Source organism: Thamnophis elegans, chromosome 12 (genome assembly GCF_009769535.1).
Source record: "Thamnophis elegans isolate rThaEle1 chromosome 12, rThaEle1.pri, whole genome shotgun sequence".
NCBI classification, from domain to species: domain Eukaryota; kingdom Metazoa; phylum Chordata; class Lepidosauria; order Squamata; family Colubridae; genus Thamnophis; species Thamnophis elegans.
In genome coordinates this window covers 14,925,511-14,945,318 of record NC_045552.1, presented here as the reverse complement: position 1 = coordinate 14,945,318, position 19,808 = coordinate 14,925,511, and the positions used below count along the sequence as shown (strand labels likewise).

General features: G+C 42.9%; 1 protein-coding gene across 1 annotated transcript in view; it reads left to right on the top strand.

Annotated features, from left to right (window-relative positions):
* Positions 1 to 19,808, top strand: part of PTPRU (protein tyrosine phosphatase receptor type U) — a 423,380-nt gene that overhangs the window by 296,935 nt on the left and 106,637 nt on the right. Inside the window, 3 exon segments of the mRNA XM_032228173.1 lie at positions 3,396 to 3,669; positions 9,701 to 9,737; positions 13,166 to 13,304. Of these exon segments, the coding sequence (XP_032084064.1) occupies positions 3,396 to 3,669; positions 9,701 to 9,737; positions 13,166 to 13,304 (450 nt within the window).

Genomic DNA, 19,808 nt, shown 5'->3' with positions numbered 1-19,808 from the left:
ACAGATGTTTGGGAGAACCTCTAGCTAAGTTTCTGTACAGTTCGGAGAACCCCCAAATTCCACTCCTGCCTGGCCCTGCCTACCCACCCTGCCCTTCCCAGGAGTCCCCTCAGGGCCCATTTTGGATGCAGGTAAGTGCAGGGCGCACATGGAGGCTCGGGGAGGGCAAAAAACAGTCCTACTGGAAGCTTGAAAAGGCTGGAAACGGGCCCGTTTCTGCCCTCCAGAGGGCCTCCGGAGCCTGGGGAGCTGTTTTTACCCTCCTGGAGGCTCGAGGAAAGCCTCCGGAGCCCAGGGAAGGCAAAACGCATCCCCCCTGTCGTGGTACAGGAGGCCCACTAGGCCACGCCCACCATGGTCACACCCACCCAGCAACCGGGCAGAGAACCTCCTTGCTAAAGTTTTTGAAGCCCACACCTGAATACCACGCCGCGTATGCAGAGGTGGTATTCCGCTGTTCGGACTGGTTCGCTCGAACCAGTAGCAGAAATCGCAGGTGGATGAACCCGTCCACACGGTGCTCACATTTGCAAACCAGTAGGGAAGGTAAGTGAATACCACCTCTGACAGTATGGGCATATTTTTTGATAGGAATGTAAAAATGTAGAAAAATAAAACACATTACATTAGGGAGAGTTGTTTACAAAACTCTGCACTGAGAAACATAGCAGGGGAAAAAAAGTCTCTTAAGTTGAAAGAAATGTGGAGCGTTTCAGTACAGACTTCTCTAGTTTGACAAATGGAGCCTGACATATTTGCTGAAATAAGAAACGGAGAGTAACCTAAATTGACAGATCAGCCGATCTGTATAGGACAGCCAGTCCTACGTAATGGATCATGAATTTTGTTTGAATTTCGAAATAAGGCTATTTCCTTTTATCAAGCGGATGCATTGCATTCGACTGCCTCCTCTTTTCATTCCGATTCGTTTAATGAAAGGGGGTTTGGTCGGGACCAGGAATCTGCTTCGTGCTTTTTGGGGAAGACTAGGTCAGAACACAGAAATGTAACTGGTTGGCTTTGAAGACCTCATTAGGTTAGCAGCTGAATTATACCACTGGGATTTTGTCAGGAGTTTTCACTTCCAGACAAAACTGAGGGATGTGAGTGTTAGGTTAATTTGTTTTAGGCTCTTCAGTTAAGAGTTTTTGGTATCCCAGTGCATGTGGAAGAATAAGGCAGAATTCAGCTCCTCCTGTGTAGTCTTCTCTATCCATTTATCTGTCCCAGGGAGGGAAACATTTGGTTTGCTTTTGTTCAACCAGGTGGTTGTTAACAGAACCTGTTTCAGTCTGCGAGACTTTGCCAGGTATTTAAGCGGATACCTTTAAACACATGGCTAATAGCTATTTGGATGATGGTTGCAAGGTAGATAGATATACGGTTGCCAAAGCTCCTGTTTTGAGATCTTTAGTAAGAGCCTTCCAAAGGCAGAATAGAACAATTGTGTGTTGTGTTGATGGGCGATGGAAGAGCGATATCTTCCTTAGTGGGTTTCTTGGGGCTTTGGCTTGGAGGAAGGACCAGCCCAGGTTTCTTTGAACGTGTTGTGTTGGAAGCTTCCTTTCCTTTAGCTTTTGGCAGTGAGGAAACGGCAGTTAGCAAGATCCAAATTTAGCAGCTGCCTCCCGATCAGATTGGTTGGCCAAAGCCCGTATCTTTCTTCCTTGGGGAGCTATTTTGGTAATTTCAAAGATGGAGAACGGATGACAGCGCATCTGCTTTGGTAAGTCACTGAAACAGATCAGGGATGTCGCCATAATGAAAATGCTTTTGGCCAGATCCCTGATAGGTTACTAGCTGGCCCAAACTGAGGCAAACTGCAGGAACCCAGAAGCTCCGTGAATGTATGTTATCTTCTCCTACATTCACATAATCCAGGAGCACCTTTTTTCTCTTGAGAATAAGAGGGTCCATAGGTCCTATTAAAGACACGATGGCTCATTGGCTAAGACCCTGGGCTTGTCAATCAGAAAACTCGGCAGTTCGTTGGTTCGAATCCCTAGTGCTGCATAACGGAGTGAGCTCCCGTTACTTGTCCTACCTTCTACCAATTTAGCAGTTCAAAAGCACATAAAAATGTAAGTAGAAAAATAGGGACCACCTTTGGTGGGAAGGGAACAGCGTTCTCTGCACCTTTGGCATTTAGTCATGCCAGCCACATGACCATGGAGACGTCTTTGGGCAGTGCTGGCTCTTCGGCTTTGAAACAGCGATGAACACCATCCCCTAGAGTCGGGAACGACTAGCACATATATGTGTGAGGGGAATCTTTACCTTTACCTAGGTCCTATTTGGAAACAATAGATGGAGCTTAAATGGGAGTACAACTAGAAACAAAAGTAGATGAAGCCATCTTTTTTTTTTATTCTTGTTGATACTGTTTTGTGATAGAATCTAGTAGCCTGGATTCACAAGAAGAAGAGGGTGCATTTCAGAGGAATAAGAGACAACTCATTCAGACATTTTATGTGAGAGAAAGAGGATGAAGACAGTTCCTCCCTAATAGTTCCCAGAGCATATGATAGATACAGATAGAGTGTTTAGTCTGGCAAGATTCTATCTACAGGTGGGGAAACAATACAGAACTCAGCTTGGAAGAATCCCCACATGCCATTCTTGGGTCTGAAACCCCCTTCTCCACTCTATTTATTCCTCACTACAGATTGCTGTTGACAACCTCCAATTTATGGCTTGCAGGAAGCCTTTGCAATTAGTCAAGAGCTGTGTAAAATTACGTTAAGGGCCCCAAGTTGACAATACTTATCATTGACTATTATAGTGCTGGGTGATTGACTATTATGATGTAGAATTGAGGGGGGGAAACCCTGCTGCTAATGTTCCATTTACAGGGCAATGCTTCTATGGGAAGGCAAAATTATTTGCGAAGTTTTCAGGAGGAGTCTTTCAGATAATAGCATGAGCATTCCTTCTTCCAATTGACTTTAATTCTTTTGCTAACGGGAATCTTCTTGGAGGCCTCAGCCATGCATGACTATGCTTATTTCATAGCACGTTCTGCAATCTCTTAGCAGGAAGTTACGGGCAGTTCCTCCAGCATGGGACATTCCAGAATCAAAAGTATATCTCTTTCTTTCTTCTTCCTGGAAACCTTCCTGAAGGCAATTCATTTACCAACAGTGGAGTGGTGATGCCATACCCTTAGATCCAAAGATTTATTATCCACTGCAAATAGATAAGTCAGAAGATAGACAATGAGGATTTAGAAGGGGCAGTGTGGGGGAACCAACAGCCCCTCCCTGAGGGAGATGAAAAGTTAAGAAGTGTGAAAAAATAAATAACTAAAAATAAATTATTTTAGGATGGGCTTCATCTAACATCGCCTGTTGTTTTTGCTTTCTCTTCCCAACCTTCTTTGCTTCCTGGGATCTCAGCACGTATCAAGTCATTGTGGAAGAAGACAGACCTAAAAAGATCAAGCGGGAGTTAAGTGGCCCCGAATGCTTTCCAGTGCCACTCACTTTTGATGACGCCATGTCCCGTGGCTTGGTTCACTACTTTGGAGCGGAACTGTCCCCAGGCAGCCTCACAGAAGCCAAACCCTTCATTGTAGGGGACAACCAAACCTATAATGGCTACTGGAATCCTCCACTTGAACCCAAGAAAGCCTATCTCATCTACTTCCAGGCTATGAGCAATCTCAAAGGGGTACGTAGCAAGCTCTAGGTGTTGATTGGTACAACTCCACCTTTAAAATATATTAATTTCTATGATTCTTTTCCTTAAGCTGACTTGTTGTAGTCTGCCGGTGGCCTGCAGAACTGGCAGCAGAGTCAGACAGTGAGGAGGTTGTGGAGGAACATGAGGCAGTCCTGGAGTCTGAGGAAGGCTCGGATGAGGGCTCTGCGTCAAAGGAAGAGAGGGGGCCAAGGCCATCTAGTAGTTATTTGCTGCCTCCAGAGCCTCCGGAGTCTGACATCAGCGAGGCAGAAGAACAGCGGGAGCCTGTTCCCAGTATGCGCATGTGCAGAGCTGCCCAAAGGCAACAACAATTAAGAAAACAGGGTTGACTCGGGAGTAAGGCTTGCAGATGCTTGGCCCCTCCCATAAGACATAAAAGAGGAGTGCACGAGACGTGAGCTTTTGCCAGAAGCAATTAGTTCATCTAGTCAGTTCAAGCTTTGAAAACTTCTGTTTCACTCTGTGCTAAGTTTGGCCTTGCTCTGCATTTGGCAATTAGGTCTCTGGCAACATTCCAAGGAGATAAGGTGGGTGTTTATCAACATTCCCCTGAAAGACTGTGACAACTCAAGCAGACATCTATCAGAACCTTCACAGACTGTTTGTGAAGACTTTTGGACCGTTATTGACCATAATTTACAGCCATCTAAATAAAAGAGGGTTTTGGGGACTAAGGTTGTGCTTTATGCATTCTCAGCAAACCTAGTTCAGAACATGACTGTGATTTCCTATCAGGGTGAAATACCCAAGAGTTTTAAGTTCAACACTCTTATTTCAGTAGGTGTTCCCACCACTAATTGAGCCATGAGTTGATTTCCTAACATTTAGGACTATAATTAAGGAGAGAAACACTTTCCTTGTATGCTGAGCATCCTAGATTGAGTTGCTTCTGTAGGAAGTTAAAACCCACCTCTCTCCTAGAAAAATGAAATATCTTAGGAAATATTGAAAAGGCAGAATATTATGTTTCCCTGGATGTGAAAAAAGGAGAAACATTTTAAAGAAAAACTTCCTGCGGCTTCCTGCCTCCCCCCTTTTTGTCAATGGGCCATTAAGTTGCCAAGCCAGTCTATTCACATAACCAAGACCCCACCCCATCAACTCCAGGGTGATGGAATCAAGGCATGCTAGTATAAGCCCTTCACCCAACTGACCACATGGCATCTGAGAATTCAATTAAACCTGGATTCAGCCTAGAGAGTTGCCCCGGCATGGCTCGATGTGAGTCTGACAACCAATCAGAATACATTTCTTGCACAAGAGCAGGAGGCAGATAGGGGGGGGGGCGAACAGATTATAAAAAGCCCTGCAAGCCCCCTCCCTCGGCCCTTCTTCTTCACCCAACACCTGGAAGCATGCAATCACCTTTTTCCCCAGGACTTCAAGCCATGCGGTCCTGTCCACATTAAACCATCTTTCTAAGCAACCTCCATGCCTCCAGTGTCTTTTTCCCCACTTGGAGACGAACCCGGAAGGACATTTCTTCCAACACTTCCATTTCCAGTTTAAAAAGACTAGCAAATCTTTAATCTTTAGATTTGGGGAAGTGTTTGCCAGACAATCTAGCTAAATGGATAAATAACTTAGCAGCCTCATATGCTTGTAATGCAAGGGTCCCATCTGGATGGGTGACTCATACATATTATTTATACATGATTTGGGCTGCCTGTGCAGGAGGAACGCATGTATGTACACATATTGTATAGGCAATGTGCAAATTGGAAGGTCTTAAGTGAAAATCCAAAAGCAGCCCACCAGGCTTCATCACATTCAGGTGTCCAAGATTAGCAGTAGGGCTCTGCAATCAACTCTCATTGGGTATGAAATGGAATAACTGATTCTAATTTCACAAGTTGAACACATTTAAAGATTCAGTTAAATTGTTTTTAAATCTTTTATAAGCTGCAGGATCTCTGGCAGAGCACAGAATAGATATGCAGGAGCAACATCTCCAAGCATACCCTCTCCCGCTAAAAACATCAGTAATCAAATGATAGGGAAATGATAGGGAAAGCGGTTACTGTTTTATTAGACCAGACAACATTTGGCCCATGTTCTTATCCTCAGCTTTGTTTTAAGGATATTACATGCGATCCCATCCTTTTCTTTTCCTGCAGAATTAGATTTATCTCTACCTATCCATCAATCAATTAATCATGGTTCAGCACTGTACTATGCAGGTTTTGTATAACTGTCTGATGGCAAGTAAGATCAATATTGAAATAAAATGTGAGAACAGCAGAAGAACACAATACTATCCAAGGGAAGAAAGCCATCTGACAATGGAGCAGTGTGATTTAGGGATTCCCCCTCCTTCTTCTTCTATTTGCTTTCAAGTCAGTATTTTTTTAATTCCTGATGGTTGCCTGGACAAGTCCCTGCAGTTTTTCTTTTGGCAAGATTTCAGAAGTGATTTGCCATTACCTGCTTCTCATGGCTGAAGAAGAGTGATCCAAGGTGGAACTAGAATATTTAAATGGTGGACAACCATTTAAATATGAGCCAGCAATGTGCAGCAGCTGCCAAAAAACCCAACACAGTTCTAGGCTGCATAAACAGAGGGATAGAATCAAGATCACATGAAGTGTTGGTAAGGCCTTGGTAAGGCCACACTTGGAATACTGCATTCAGTTTTGGTCACCACGATGTAGAAAAGATGTGGAGACGCTAAAAGGAGTGCAGAGAAGAGCAACAAAGATGATTAGGGGACTGGAGGCTAAAACATATGAAGAACGGTTATAGGAACTGGGTATGTCTAGTTTAATAGAAAGAAGGACTAGGGGAGACATGACAGCAGTATTCCAATATCTCAGGGGTTGCCACAAAGAAGAAGGAGTCAAACTATTTTCCAAGGCACCTGAGGGTAGAACAAGAAGCAATGAGTAGAAACTAATCAAGGAGAGAAGCAATTTAGAACTGAGGAGGAATTTCCTGACAGTTAGAACAATTAATCAGTGGAACAGAAGTTGCCTCCAGAAGTTGTGAATGCCCCAACACTGGAAGTCTTTAAGAAGAGATCGGATAGCCATTTGTCTGAAACGGTATAGGGTTTCCTGCCTAGGCAGAGGGTTGGATTAGAAGACCTCCAAGGTCCTTTCCAACTCTGCTGTTGTATTGTATTGTATTGTATTGTATTGTATTGTATTGTATTGTATTGTATTGTATTGTATTGTATTGTATTGTATTGTATTGTATTGTATTGTATGGAACACATAGTCTCCTGGTTTCTAGCCTGATGCTTTAACCACTATGCCAAACGAATACTCTGGATTTTAACTGTGGATGTAACTTAAAACTATTAGGAAGTTATCTTGCCTGTTTCCTTGCTTAGGCAAAAGAGCAAAAAGTTGGAAATTCAGCAACCTGGGTAGATAGTCAACTTGAGTTTCCAAACCTTCTCAGTTTTCTTGATGTCCTTCAGTGGACCTCAACATCACCCTACTTGCATTCTTCAGGTGTCATGCAGGTTGTGAGCCATTTGGAGTATATTCAGATGTGTCTATGCTTTATTTAAACTAAAAATAGCAATAGCACTTAGATTTACATACCGCTTTACAGTGCTGTACTAAGTGGTTTTACAGAGTCCCCCTTTTGCCCCCAACAATCTGGGACCTCATTTTACCCACCTTGGAAGGATGGAAGGCTGAGTCAACCTTGGGCCTGGTGAGTTTCGAACTGCCAAATTGCAGTCAGTCAGCAGAAGTAGCCTGCAGTACTACACTCTAACCACTGCTCCACCAAGGCTCTTGAAAAAAAAAGATAATAAAAGCTTGTTCTTAATCCTTGTTAGGTTTCAGGAGATTGTTCTTGGGATTCATGTGGTGTCTTCCAAGCCCAAGATGGTAATTACTGGAAGACCACACTCATTTCATGGCCCTGATTTAGGAGGAACAGAGCAGCTACAGAGCTGATTTTGAAAGACTTTAACTTTGCCTGGGATTCTTTCTAATCTCTTCCTTGCAAATGCAGTCTGGTTTTCTTGCAGTTGGCATCGAAATATCCCCAATGGTCTAACAAGGAATCGTAACACCACGAGTTGATAGAAGGGACATTAAGCCAAATAATGACATTGGTTTAATTTCCTCCACTTCCATCTGCAGCAGTGGCATTATTATATCATTTGGCAGGCAGGGAAGCAGTCAGGCAGGCAAGGTGGAGAATGTTTTTGTTCTGGGAAAAGATTTTGAGGGAGGATCTGGACAAGGGAGGAGAGAAAGCAGAGGAGAAGTGGAGTTTCTTGCTTTGGTGCCCGAGCCTCTGCCCAGTCTGTTGAATACCTTATTGTCAATCCTTGTCAAGGAATACCATCAGCCTAATTGTGATGTTTCCCACCCATAGGCTATAATCTGTGGTAGTGGTGGTGAGTGGAGATTCAGTGTCAAATGGCATCTCCTCCCTTCAAATGTGTCTGAGATTACCGAATTGTGACTGAAGTGACAGCATTTCCGTTCCTTTCTGGAAATAAGCGTGCAGATGAAGAAGGACAGAATAACAGAGTTGGAAGAGACCTTGGAGGTCTTCTTGTCCAACCCCCTGCTCAAGCTTGTCCAAAACCTCCAATGAGGGAGCATCCACAACTTCTGGAGACAAACTGTCCCACTGCTTACTTATTCTCACAGTCAGGAAATTTTTCTTTAGTTCTAAGTCAGGGGTCTCCAACTTCCGGGCTGCGTACCAGTACTAAGTCCATGGCTTATTGGAAACTGGGCTGCACAAGCAGTGGGCAAGCATGCGAAGCTTCATTTGTGCATGTTGTTCTGACCCAGGCTTCCCAAGAGCATGAAGCAAACTCCTTGTCCTGACAAAAAACCCTTGTATTAATTGACTGTGAATTCTGCTCATTCACATCCAGCAAAGTCTTTCAAGGGAGGATTTACAGTCACAGACCTTATCTGGCCTGGAGAGCTGCCAGGCCGATATCTGCAAAACTTGGCAAGGAGTCTCAGAGAGTCACAAACCAATGAAGCGAACTAATTGTCTCCTGCAAACTCCCCTCCCCTTTCGCTCCTCTTTTATTTCCTCTCGGAGGGACCATTCATGGTCCACCTGTGGCCTTACTTCCAAGTCAACCCCTGTTCTTTAGCTATTCCCTTCATCTGGCAACTCTGCGCATGCGCACACTGGGAATAGCATGCCTCACTGATGTCTGCCTCACTGATGTCTGACTCTGAAGGCAGCTGATAACTTGCATACGGCTCTGCCCCCCCCCCCGCCTCCAAAACAGAGCCCTCATCAGAACCTTCCACAGACTCCAGGACTGGCCCACATTCCTCCCCAACCTCTTCACTGTCCGAATGTGCTGCCAGCTCTGCTGGCTGCTGGCGGGCCACAAGACATGTGCGGGAGCTAGATTGCATGCCATCCCTTCCCCTCCCCACCCATTGCTGCTGGTGGTCCATGGAATCAGAAGGGTTGGGGACCACTGTTTAGATACTCTGGATAGGGATGTATTTGCTCAACAAACACACACACACACACACACACACACACACACACACACACACACACACACTGCCTTATACCAACCCAGGCCACTGATGAATCCAGCATAGCATCAGTGGTGGGTCTCCAGAATATTGAGGAAAGATCTGAGAATGATTTTTATTTCAAGCTGTCAGGAAGTAGTGAAGTCCTAAATATGGGGGGGGGGGTGTGCATTCTCTCCTCCCTGCCAATGTAATTTCACTTGGTCTAAAGGGAAAAAAAGTGTTATCAAAGGGAATTTGACAGCTATGAGGTACATGTACCAATGATAGTTAGAAAAGAAACATATAGTTCATGGAATGCCCATATTCAGTGTTTTGCAGCCACCCTGGAGAATTGTACATCTTCATCCCTTCCTCAAAAAACAAATATGAAATAGCTCTCTGAGTATTATGATGTTTCTCATATGTTGGTCTATGACCATAAGAAAGACTTGATATCTTTCATTTCAGATAACAAGTCAGAGAGATCATGGGTGTGATAAAACCTTGCTTATCTTTTTCTTCTTTTGTAGGAAACAAGGCTGAATTGTATCAGAATAGCTCGGAAAGGTAAATATTCTTATATGTTTATTTACTTGATATATATATATTTTTAAATCCTACATTTATATTTGGCCAATTCAAGGTGATGCTATCACTTCTTATTTCCGCCTATGAGATGGGTTGGGTTGACTGGTTAAGGAAAGACTAGAACTCACAATCTTCTGGTTTCTAGTCTGGTGCCTTCACCGCTAGATAAAGGGAGGGAGGGAGGGAGGGAGGGAGGGAGGGAGGGAGAGAGAGAGAGAGAGAGAGAGAGAGAGAGAGAGAGAGAGAGAGAGAGAGAGAGAGTGTTAACTTTCACACTTAAGAAAAGACTAAAACTCATGGCTTCCTGGTTTTTAGCCAGACACTTTTGCCATTGCACTAAATTATTGTCGTCGTCCTCCTCCTCCTCCTCCTCCTCCTCCTCCTCCTCCTCCTCCTCCTCCTCCTCCTCCTCCTCCTCCTCCTCCTCCTCCTCCTCCTCCTCCTCAGGCTTTGTGAAATCTCTCCATTTGTAAGAAATCTTTCCCTGCCTCTTAGATGTGTAGGGAGATTGCTTTCATCACACACTCAGTGGCATCTTCCTTTCCTTCCTTCCTTCCCTGAAGTCTGAATTGTACAAATCTCATTTCCCCAGACATAATCCAAAACACCCCAGCAGTCATCTGAATGTCTCTGTAGGGACACTGGAAGAACAAAGGCTTTTTGGGAGGGTTGTTTTTATTATACATAAAAAACAATCTTTGGAGAAATTACTGTACTCTAAAATTCAGCTGTTAAAAGCAATCTATAGTAACAATCTGCATCAAGGATGGGCAATGGTTGGGTGATAATGCAAGATGAGCAGGACTATGCTGTACATGTTGTGGGGGCAGAATTTTCTGGTGGTGGTTCTCCAAATTTTGGAGAAAAGTTTCAAAGAACTGATAGGACAAAAGGGAAAGAGACATCCAAAAAAGCTGCAGAAAAGAGATCCGGGCCTCCATCGATCTCCAAAATTAATGATTGCTGATTCTTTGTATACAGGGTGCTTGACAGATTGCCATACACTATAGGATTAGGTCCATGCCTACAAAAAATTTGCTATCTAAATGCCAGCAGAGAATAAGACTAGAAAGAGAACAATCTAGACAAAGGGAATAGAAAACAAATGATGTTGAGATAGGCAATTGGCCTTGTGATATGCAGTTTTAATGTTGGTTTGAAATGTTGGGTTGAAATGTTTTAAATCTTTTTCAGTTATTCTCAGAGTCCTTGAGGATTTGGTTTTTTTTAAAATTTATTTTATTTTTTCACATTTTTGAATCACCCATCACTCTCACAAATATTCTTTCTGATATTTTCTGGTAGCTGATTTCTGGTTTTTTTGGATGGAAATGGCAGAGGATGCTACCTATTGGTCTTTCTCCATATTTCTCAGTCTGAACAAAAGGACCATGCCATATAGAATGAAAGGGAAGTTGGGGATGCCAGCAGGGAGGCTGTACTGTAGTCCGAGTGACAGAGAACTGTATGATAGAAGACAAGATATTTATTGGTGACCTGGATCTGGATATTTTCCATCTTTAGCTTCGCCTTCACATTTGGGACACAATTTGAGGGTTCTTGTGACTCCTTGTTGAAGAGGAGGTTGCAGTAATGGTTCCTATAGCTTGTGTTAATCACATCTATTCCTGGATTTGGAGGTTTGGCTTATGGTGACAGTCACCTTCCATTTGGATTGCTGTAATGTGCTCTACAAGGGGCTGCCCTTGAGGAGTGTACAGAGTTTCGGTGTAGTTTGTTAATGTATTGTTCCTTTGACTCAGGATATGAAACATGGTAGATTTTTAGTTTTGTATTCAATCCCACTTTAAAATAAAAAAACAATTTCTTAGCAGCATGTATGTATCTTAAACAGTATGAACTCAATCTGCTCAGCAGAAACTTTTAAATAACACGTTCCTCTTGACGATGAAGCCTAATTCAACTCATTTAAGGGCAGATTGCAGGCCAGATTTGTTCAGGGGCAATGGCTGGAGGTTTTGTGTGTCTTGCTTTTAATTGCAGAAAGCACACAGATGGATGATTCCTGCCAAATTTCCACAAGGGCAGTTCAAAGTATCATCAAAACAATGACATCAACTGCTAAATAATTCACCATGTGAATTCAGAAGTCCATTGCTGGTGACTTAATCTCTAGGAAAATTTTGTCTAGGTTGGAAAACATTATGGCTCTTCAAATGTCAACCCTACAAGTGATGGATGTATTAGCTATGACAACCATCTCCTTGCCAGGCATCAACACTATACACGGTTCAGATTTGGTTGTTGGAGAGTAGGCAGTTAGCTCTATAAATAAATAAGAAATAATTCAGAATGTGGCATTTCCATCCTTCTTTGGCTGTGAGAACTACAGGAATAAGAACTACAGCATTACAATGGGGTAATTTGACATTTGGAGAATAGTGTTATAGGAGGAGTGGGGTTTTTTTTTGACAGTCATATATATCACTGGAAGATAATTCCAATTTGCTAGTGGAAAAGCATAACTTCTATTACCAACAGAAATAATCAGAGGAGCATTGTAACTATATGCAAGTCTAGCAATCTACCCACCAGCTGTAACATGTTTAAGAAAATGAAAAGTTGCTGCATGGAAAGAAATATCAGCTTTAGAACTGATGACACGTTTATTTAGTACAGAGATTCCTTTATCTATGATTCCCTGGATGGTCTGCAGACTGCATACAACTTTTAAGCATCCTTCTGATGGTTTTGGAGCCCCTCAAATTTTACCACCAAAATCCAGTAAACATTTAGCTTCAAGAAGACAAAACTGAAAGAGGATGTGTCAGGGTTCCAAGTGACACCCCCAACGAAAGAGGACTCCGAGGCTTGAATTTCCTCAAAGTCCCATTTTATTAGAGATGTCATATTGGCACATCTGGGAAAATCCGAATCTGACAGTTTCCAGGTTTTCCCCACCCAAATGAAAGTTCAAGACCCTGCCCAGCACCCACATGTCTGTCACATGGCCCAATCAATGCACCTTCCAAACTGGAGATGCCTTCCAGTCACACCATCGCAGCTGCAGGGCCAGAACGACCTTGACTCTCTGAGAAAAGAATGTTATTTTGACTATATATCACCCATGCTCTATATAATCCCCCTCCCATTTTCCCACAGTAGAAAAATGTGGCAGGCCTGAAGACCCAATGTGAAAAAATGGCTTCTACTCAAAACACTAACCAAATCTCTCCTGCTTAATTTTTTTTTGTGGTGGGAGATCAATTGGCAAGGTGCTATTGGTCACCTGCTATAACAACCTTTAAAAAATATCTCTGAATAGGTTCAGCAGTCTTCTTCCTATGTCCTCTGATGATGCATGCAAATTATGTGCAGGAGAAGGAGAAGCTCTCCTATTTCCAGGTCCCTTGACCCACCTGTTTGCTGTTTTATCTCCTTTACAGCTGCCTGTAAAGAAAGCAAGCGTCCCTTGGAAGTTTCCCAGCACTCAGAGGAAATGGGTCTCATTCTGGGCATCTGTGCTGGAGGACTGGTGGTGTTGATCATCCTCCTTGGGGCAATCATCGTTGTCATTCGGAAAGGGTAAGGAAGCATTTTGAGCACTCTGTTCTTGCTGTCATGCAGGCCGTTCCACACCCTTTCCAACCAATATATCTTCTCTTTGGAGCCGAATCTGACTCAGCTTCCTCTTAAGAGATTAGCAGCTCTAATAGAAGAAGGTAAATGCTCAGAGAAGAAGCAATCAGGTCATCTATAGGGTCTTGGGCAAATTTTCTTAGTAGATCTGTGCCGTGCTTTGGATTTAACTTGGGAGAGATGCTGTGGAATCTGAGCAACATGAACCCAGCACTCTGCAGGCAACACTTTAGAGGTGCTGCATGATTATGGAAGCAGATACAACATACTTTTTTTATATATATACTTTTGCCTTTATTTGTATGCCGCCCTTTTCCCTAAGGGGACTCAGGGCGGCTCACAATTCAAAAGGGAGGGGGGAAACAACAAACAGTAAACAATACAGCATATTAAAAGAGAAAAAACGCAACAATCACACCATTCGAGTGGGGCTATAATCTTAACCCCAGGCCAGCCGGGACAGCCAGATCTTTACAGCAGCGCGGAAGGATTGGAGGGTGGTGAGGGTCCGAATCTCCACGGGGAGTTCGTTCCAAAGGGACGGAGCAGCCACCGAGAAGGCCCTCCTCCGGGTAGTTGCCAGTTTACACTGGCTAGAAGATGGGATTCGGAGGAGGCCTAATCGATGCGATCGAATCGGTCTGGTGTTGTGTTCGATGGATTCCAAATGAATTCTTCTGAATTTAATGTGCAGCATTGCATAGCCCTACATTTTAATACAATTTAGCATCGTTCACTTTATTCTTAATAGATCCTCTATTTTTGCTATATGAGGAGACTGGGCAACCATTCACCGGAATTGGTATAGAGTTTCCATTTGAGCAGCAGGGTGGACTAGAAGACCTCTAAGGTCCCTTCCAACTCTCTTATTCTGTTAGATCAGAGCAGGGCGTACCCGTTTGTCACAGCATGAAAGTATTTCACTGTTTCTTGAAGACATGTCCTCATAACATAACCTTTATCTCAATGGCAGCTTGCTGCTGAAGCAGGCTGGAACTGGTCTAAGGCTGTTCCAGGATGAAAGTATGTTTTCTTTGCTCTTATGTCAAAATCTCCTCTCAGACGGGCATTTGAAGGTCCATGGAGGTTGGGCTATTCTTTTCTGTTCCTCCTTTCATATCTTTAGTGCAATTTTTAATTCTGATCTAACTGAATCTTTCTCTTTCCATCAGCCATTTCATGCATCCTAAAATTTTTTTTTATTCTTCGTGCTGCTTTGAAAGGGCACTTCTGAGGTCGCACAATTTTTTCAGGAGGAGAAATCATTATTTTTGAAATTCCCCCAAAGCATACAACAGATTAGATTCTTAGTTTTGTTTAATGCCCAAGGTGTCTAAGTGATTTTTTTTTTGGCAGTGTAAAAAAAAATTAAAAGCTTGCCTTGATAATACCGGTCTCCAGTGATTGGAGAGAGCTGTTTGCTTTCTCATATCACTTTCTCACAAACACTGGAGAGGTGAAAAAGAAATAGGGCTGCTGCTACCAAGATAGGCTTTTAAATTATTCTTTTTAAATGCTGGTATTCAATGGCCCGCCAAGATTTCCTCTGTGGTTCAAATCCAAAATCAGATCCCAAAATACATCTAGGTAGAATTATTTTAAATTTCTACCTTCAGAATTATAATCAGTGGATTATGGCAGAATATAGATGCAAACTATTTAATAATATTACTTGATAGACAATAACCCTCGTTAAGGATATAGCCAGCCAACGTGACCCGTCAAAAGCGCGGACGGCAAAAGCGCGATCGACAAAATCGCGCCTTTGACGTCATCACAGCGCGACGAAAAAGATCGAAAAATTCAAATAAAAATTAATAAAAATTAAATTAAAGCAAGCCGATTCACATAAAGGTAAGGGTTAGGTTTAGGGTTAGGGTTAGGTTAAGGGTTAGGGTTAGCTTTAGAGCGTTAGCGTTAGCGTTAGCCAAATTTAAGATATGTGAACTTCAAGTCCCAGAGTTCTACAGCCAGCATGGTAACTGGCAGAGGTGGCATTCAGCAGGTTCTCACCAGTTCTGGAGAACTGGTAGCAGAAATTTTGAGTAGTTCGGAGAACCGGTAAATACCACCTCTGACTGGGCCCACCCCCATCTATTCTCTGCCTCCCGAGTCCCAGCTAATCAGGAGGGAATGGGGATTTTGCAGTAACCTTCCCCTGCCATGCCTACCAAGCCACGCCCACCAAGCCACGCCCACAGAACAGTAGTCAAAAAAATTAATCCCACAATTGGTAACTGGGGAACTCTGAGACTTGCAGTTCACATATTGTAAAGTTGCTGAGGTCAAGAAACACTGGTATAGTTGATATACTAAAAGCTTATTTAGAGGCAGAGCTGTAAAGGCTAGACTACCAGTACTGAAGACAGAGTAGGGAAGTATTTTTAATAAGTAAAAACAAAGTGGGGCTGAGCCCTACATGGACTGAGATGATAGGAAACATTCTCTTTTTCATAGAGAAAGCTGATTTGGACATACTTCCAAATTTGCCAGATTTACAAGGCATTAAAAATCAAGCCTGAAGCCCTGATGAGTGAGCCTGATTTTTGGTTACGTTGACTGTACATTGTTCAATAATTCTCAGTGCTGTCTAATGCTGTGTTATTTGTCTTTTGAATCATGCTTTGTGTTTTTGTTTTAATTGTTAGCTTCCCAGAGTCTTGTGTATCACATGGATGGCCATATAGAATGAATGAATGAATGAATGAATGAATATATGAATGAATGAATGCTTCTTTCTCGTTTTTTATGAAAAGGTAGGAATTGGGGAGAACTGTTGTAATACCTCCCCTGTAAGTATAGATCCTCTTTCAAAGCATATGAGTAAACTCCCTCTCTTCCCTCCTATTTTCCCAAACCAACAATCACACACAGATACACAAATCAAGTATGCATTGTCTCCCTCAGTCTTAATCTTTTCCCCATCTCTTCCATGCTTATACATTACCATGACTAGAAAGACATCAGTTTAATTGGACCTTCAAGTGGGGGCCTGATTAAAAAGACAAATGCTTTAATCATGTGCCGGCCACATGACCACGGAGACATCTTCGGACAGCTCTGTCTTTTTGGCTTTGAAACGGAGATGAGTACCACCCCCTAGAGTCGGGAACGACTAGCACGTATGTGCGAGGGGAACCTTTATCTTTACCTAAATCTCTTGGGATTGCAAGCCCCAGAATTTCTAACAAGAAAGGCTAAATTTAAATAATGATTTGAGCATTCTAGAAGTTAAATTGGGGATGGGTAAGGCTGCCATCCTGCTGATGCCTGTCTATATAGATCAAAAGTGGCTTAGAATGGGAAAGGGTACATTGGACTACCTCATTGAACAGACATTGTTGTGTTTGATTCATCAATGGATTTAACCAGCTTTACTTTCAATTGCCATTTGGCGATCACTCTTTTTCTTCCCCCATACATCTTCATCAGTATGCCAAATTCCATCTCTGGTGTGTCTTAGAACTTCAACAATTTTTTTAATCGTGGAAGCATGTGGCAAGATTGTCACTCTCAGCTAGTAATTTAGAATCAAATGTGATGTAGTATATTATTTTATGCCAGATTTTAATAAGATCAGTCTTTGTACATTCATTCAAGCAGCAGCAGCAGCTCAGATTGGCAAAGGGAATGTTGTGGCCCACCAGCGGGCAGCAGAGTTAGCAGCAGATTCGGACAGTCAGGAGGTTGGGGACCACCAGCAGCAATGGGTGGGGAGGGGAAGAGATGGCATGCAATCTAGCTCCCGCACATGTGTTGTGGCCCGCCAGCAGGCAGCAGAGCTGGCAGTACATTCGGACAGTGAGGAGGTTGGGGAGGAACATGGACCAGTCCTGGAGTCTGGGGAAGGCTCTGATGTGGGCTCTGTGTCGGAGGCAGAGAGGGGGCCAGAGCCGTATGCCAGTTATCAGCTGCCTTCAGAATCAGACATCAGTGAGGCAGAGGAACAGCTGGAGCCTGTTCCCAGTGTGCACATGTGCAGAGTTGCCAGATGAAGGGAACAGGTAAAGAACAGGGGTAGACTTGGGAGTAAGGCCACAAGTGTACAATGAATGGCCCCTCCTAGAGGAAATAAAAGAGTAGCTAAAGGGGAGTAGAGTTTGCGGGAGACAATTAGTTCACTTAATTGGTTCGTGACGCTGTGAGATTCCTGCCAAGTTTTGCAGATATCGGCCTGGCAGCTCTCCAAGCCAGAGAAGGTCTGTGACTGTAAATCCTCCCTTGAAAGACTTTGCTGGATGTGAGTGAGCAGAATTCACAGTAAATTAATAAAAGGGTTTTTTTGTCCAGATCAGGAGTTTGCTTCATGCTCTTGGGAAGCCTCGGTCAGAACAGGGAGAGACTCAGTGGCATATTTGGCATGTAAACAGTCTTGGGATCAGTGCTTGGAAATGTTAGATTGTGTTGGATAGTCTGATATCACATCAGTCAGCTTAGAGGTCCATTGTTCTGATTTGCCTCTAAGGCAATATTTGTGATGTGTACTAGCGTTGAACAAGAAGTTCTTTTGTAGCAAGCTCTCCTTCGTTCTGATGGAAAAAGAATTTTCTTTTTAAACAACTTCAGAGGGGGGAAAAGAAATACTCATGGACTTATTGCACTTATTTCAGTAAGAGATTGCTAAGGGGTAGGAAAGACAATCTTTTTTTTTCAATCTTTCCTGTAAAGAAATTCACTGCTTCTATGACTCTCTCTTTTTCCATTAAATCCAAAGACATGAAGAATGCATTCCCCCCGGAATGTTTTCCAAAGGGTGAATCCTGGTTTTGAGAAATGTTTGGAGATCTTCTCCTCTCCTAGGAAGAGGTTGAGGAGAACATTCACCACATTTCTGTTCCCACTATTTGGATGGAGAAGTCAAAAATGCCATTTTGCCCCAGTTTGATACATACACCCAAATACCTGTTCCTCAGAGAGTAAGATAATGTGGTGATCTACTATCTACTGCAAGGCGATAAAACTGGTCAGTCCTAGAAGAGATCAACCCTGACTGCTATAGAAGGCCAGATCTGAAGATGAAACTCAAGTACTTTGGCCACCTAATGAGAAGGAAGGACTCACTGGAGAAGAGCCTCATGCTGGGTACGATTGAGGGCAAAAGAAGAAGGGGATGGCAGAGAATGAGGTGGCTGGATGGAGTCACTGAAGCAGCAGGCATGAGCTTAAATGGACTCCAGAGGATGGTAGAGGATAGGGAGGCCCGGAGGAACGTTTTCCATGGGGTCACAAGGGGTCAGACATGACTTTGCAACTAACAACAACAACCACTATCAACATAAGAGCACGCACATCATTTCTTTGTGTAGTATGGAAGTTGTAGGCAGTTTTTTTTTTTACAGGGAATGGCAATTTGGATGTGTTTTCTAATTTCACAGAGAATTGACTGGGAGTCTCCAACTGATAATGACTTTTTGCCAACAGTGTCATGATGTTTTACAAGAGAAAACACTTTGACACTACAAGGCAAACATGCATATAAAATAGCGCTCCATATTTCTGCCTGTGCATTTATATTGGAAGAAGCATGGAAAGAGTCTCAATGCATTCCTTAAAGTAATTCAAGGAAGGACTAGGTGAATCCTTTGTGACAATGTCTCTCATCCATAATCCTTTTGATTGTCATAATTAAGTAAATTTTATCCACAATTAGAAAAGATGGAAAATTAAAGATTAATTTGGCAGACTCTCCATTAAAAGAGAATAATCTTTGTAATACCATAATTCTCCATATGTATGAAGTTGTAAGTGAAAAACAGGATCTTGACAGACTTGAACAATCATGACAGACTTGAACTTTGGGCGCTATCTAACAAAATGAAATTCAGTGGTGAAAAAAGTAAGCTTCTACATTTAGGCAAGAAAAATAAAATGCACAGGTATAGTATATGTGGCACCTTGCTCAACAGTAGTAACTGTAAGAGGAATCTTGGAGTCCTTAGTGGACAATCACTTAAGTATGAGCCAGCAGTATGCAGCAGCTGCCCAAAAAACCCAACACAGTTCTAGGCTGCATAAACAGAGGGATAGAATCAAAATCACGTGAATTGTTAATACCACTTTATCATGCCTTGGTAAGGCCACACTTGGAATAATGCATTCAGTTTTGGTTATCACAATGTAAAAAAGATGTTGAGACTCTAGAAAGAGTGCAGAGAAGAGCAACAAAGATGATTAGGGGACTGGAGGCTAAAACATATGAAGAACGGTTGCAGGAACTGGGTATGTTTAGTATAATTAAAAGAAAGACTAGGGGTGACATGATAGCAGTGTTCCGATATCTCGGGCTGCCGCAAAGAAGAGGGAGTCAAGCTATTCTCCAGGGCACCCAAGGGCAGGACAAGAAGCAATAGGTGGAAACTAATCAAGGAGAGAAGCAACTTAGAACTAAGCAGAAATTGCCTGACAGTTAGAACAATTAATCAGTGGAATATATTGCCTCCAGAGATTTTG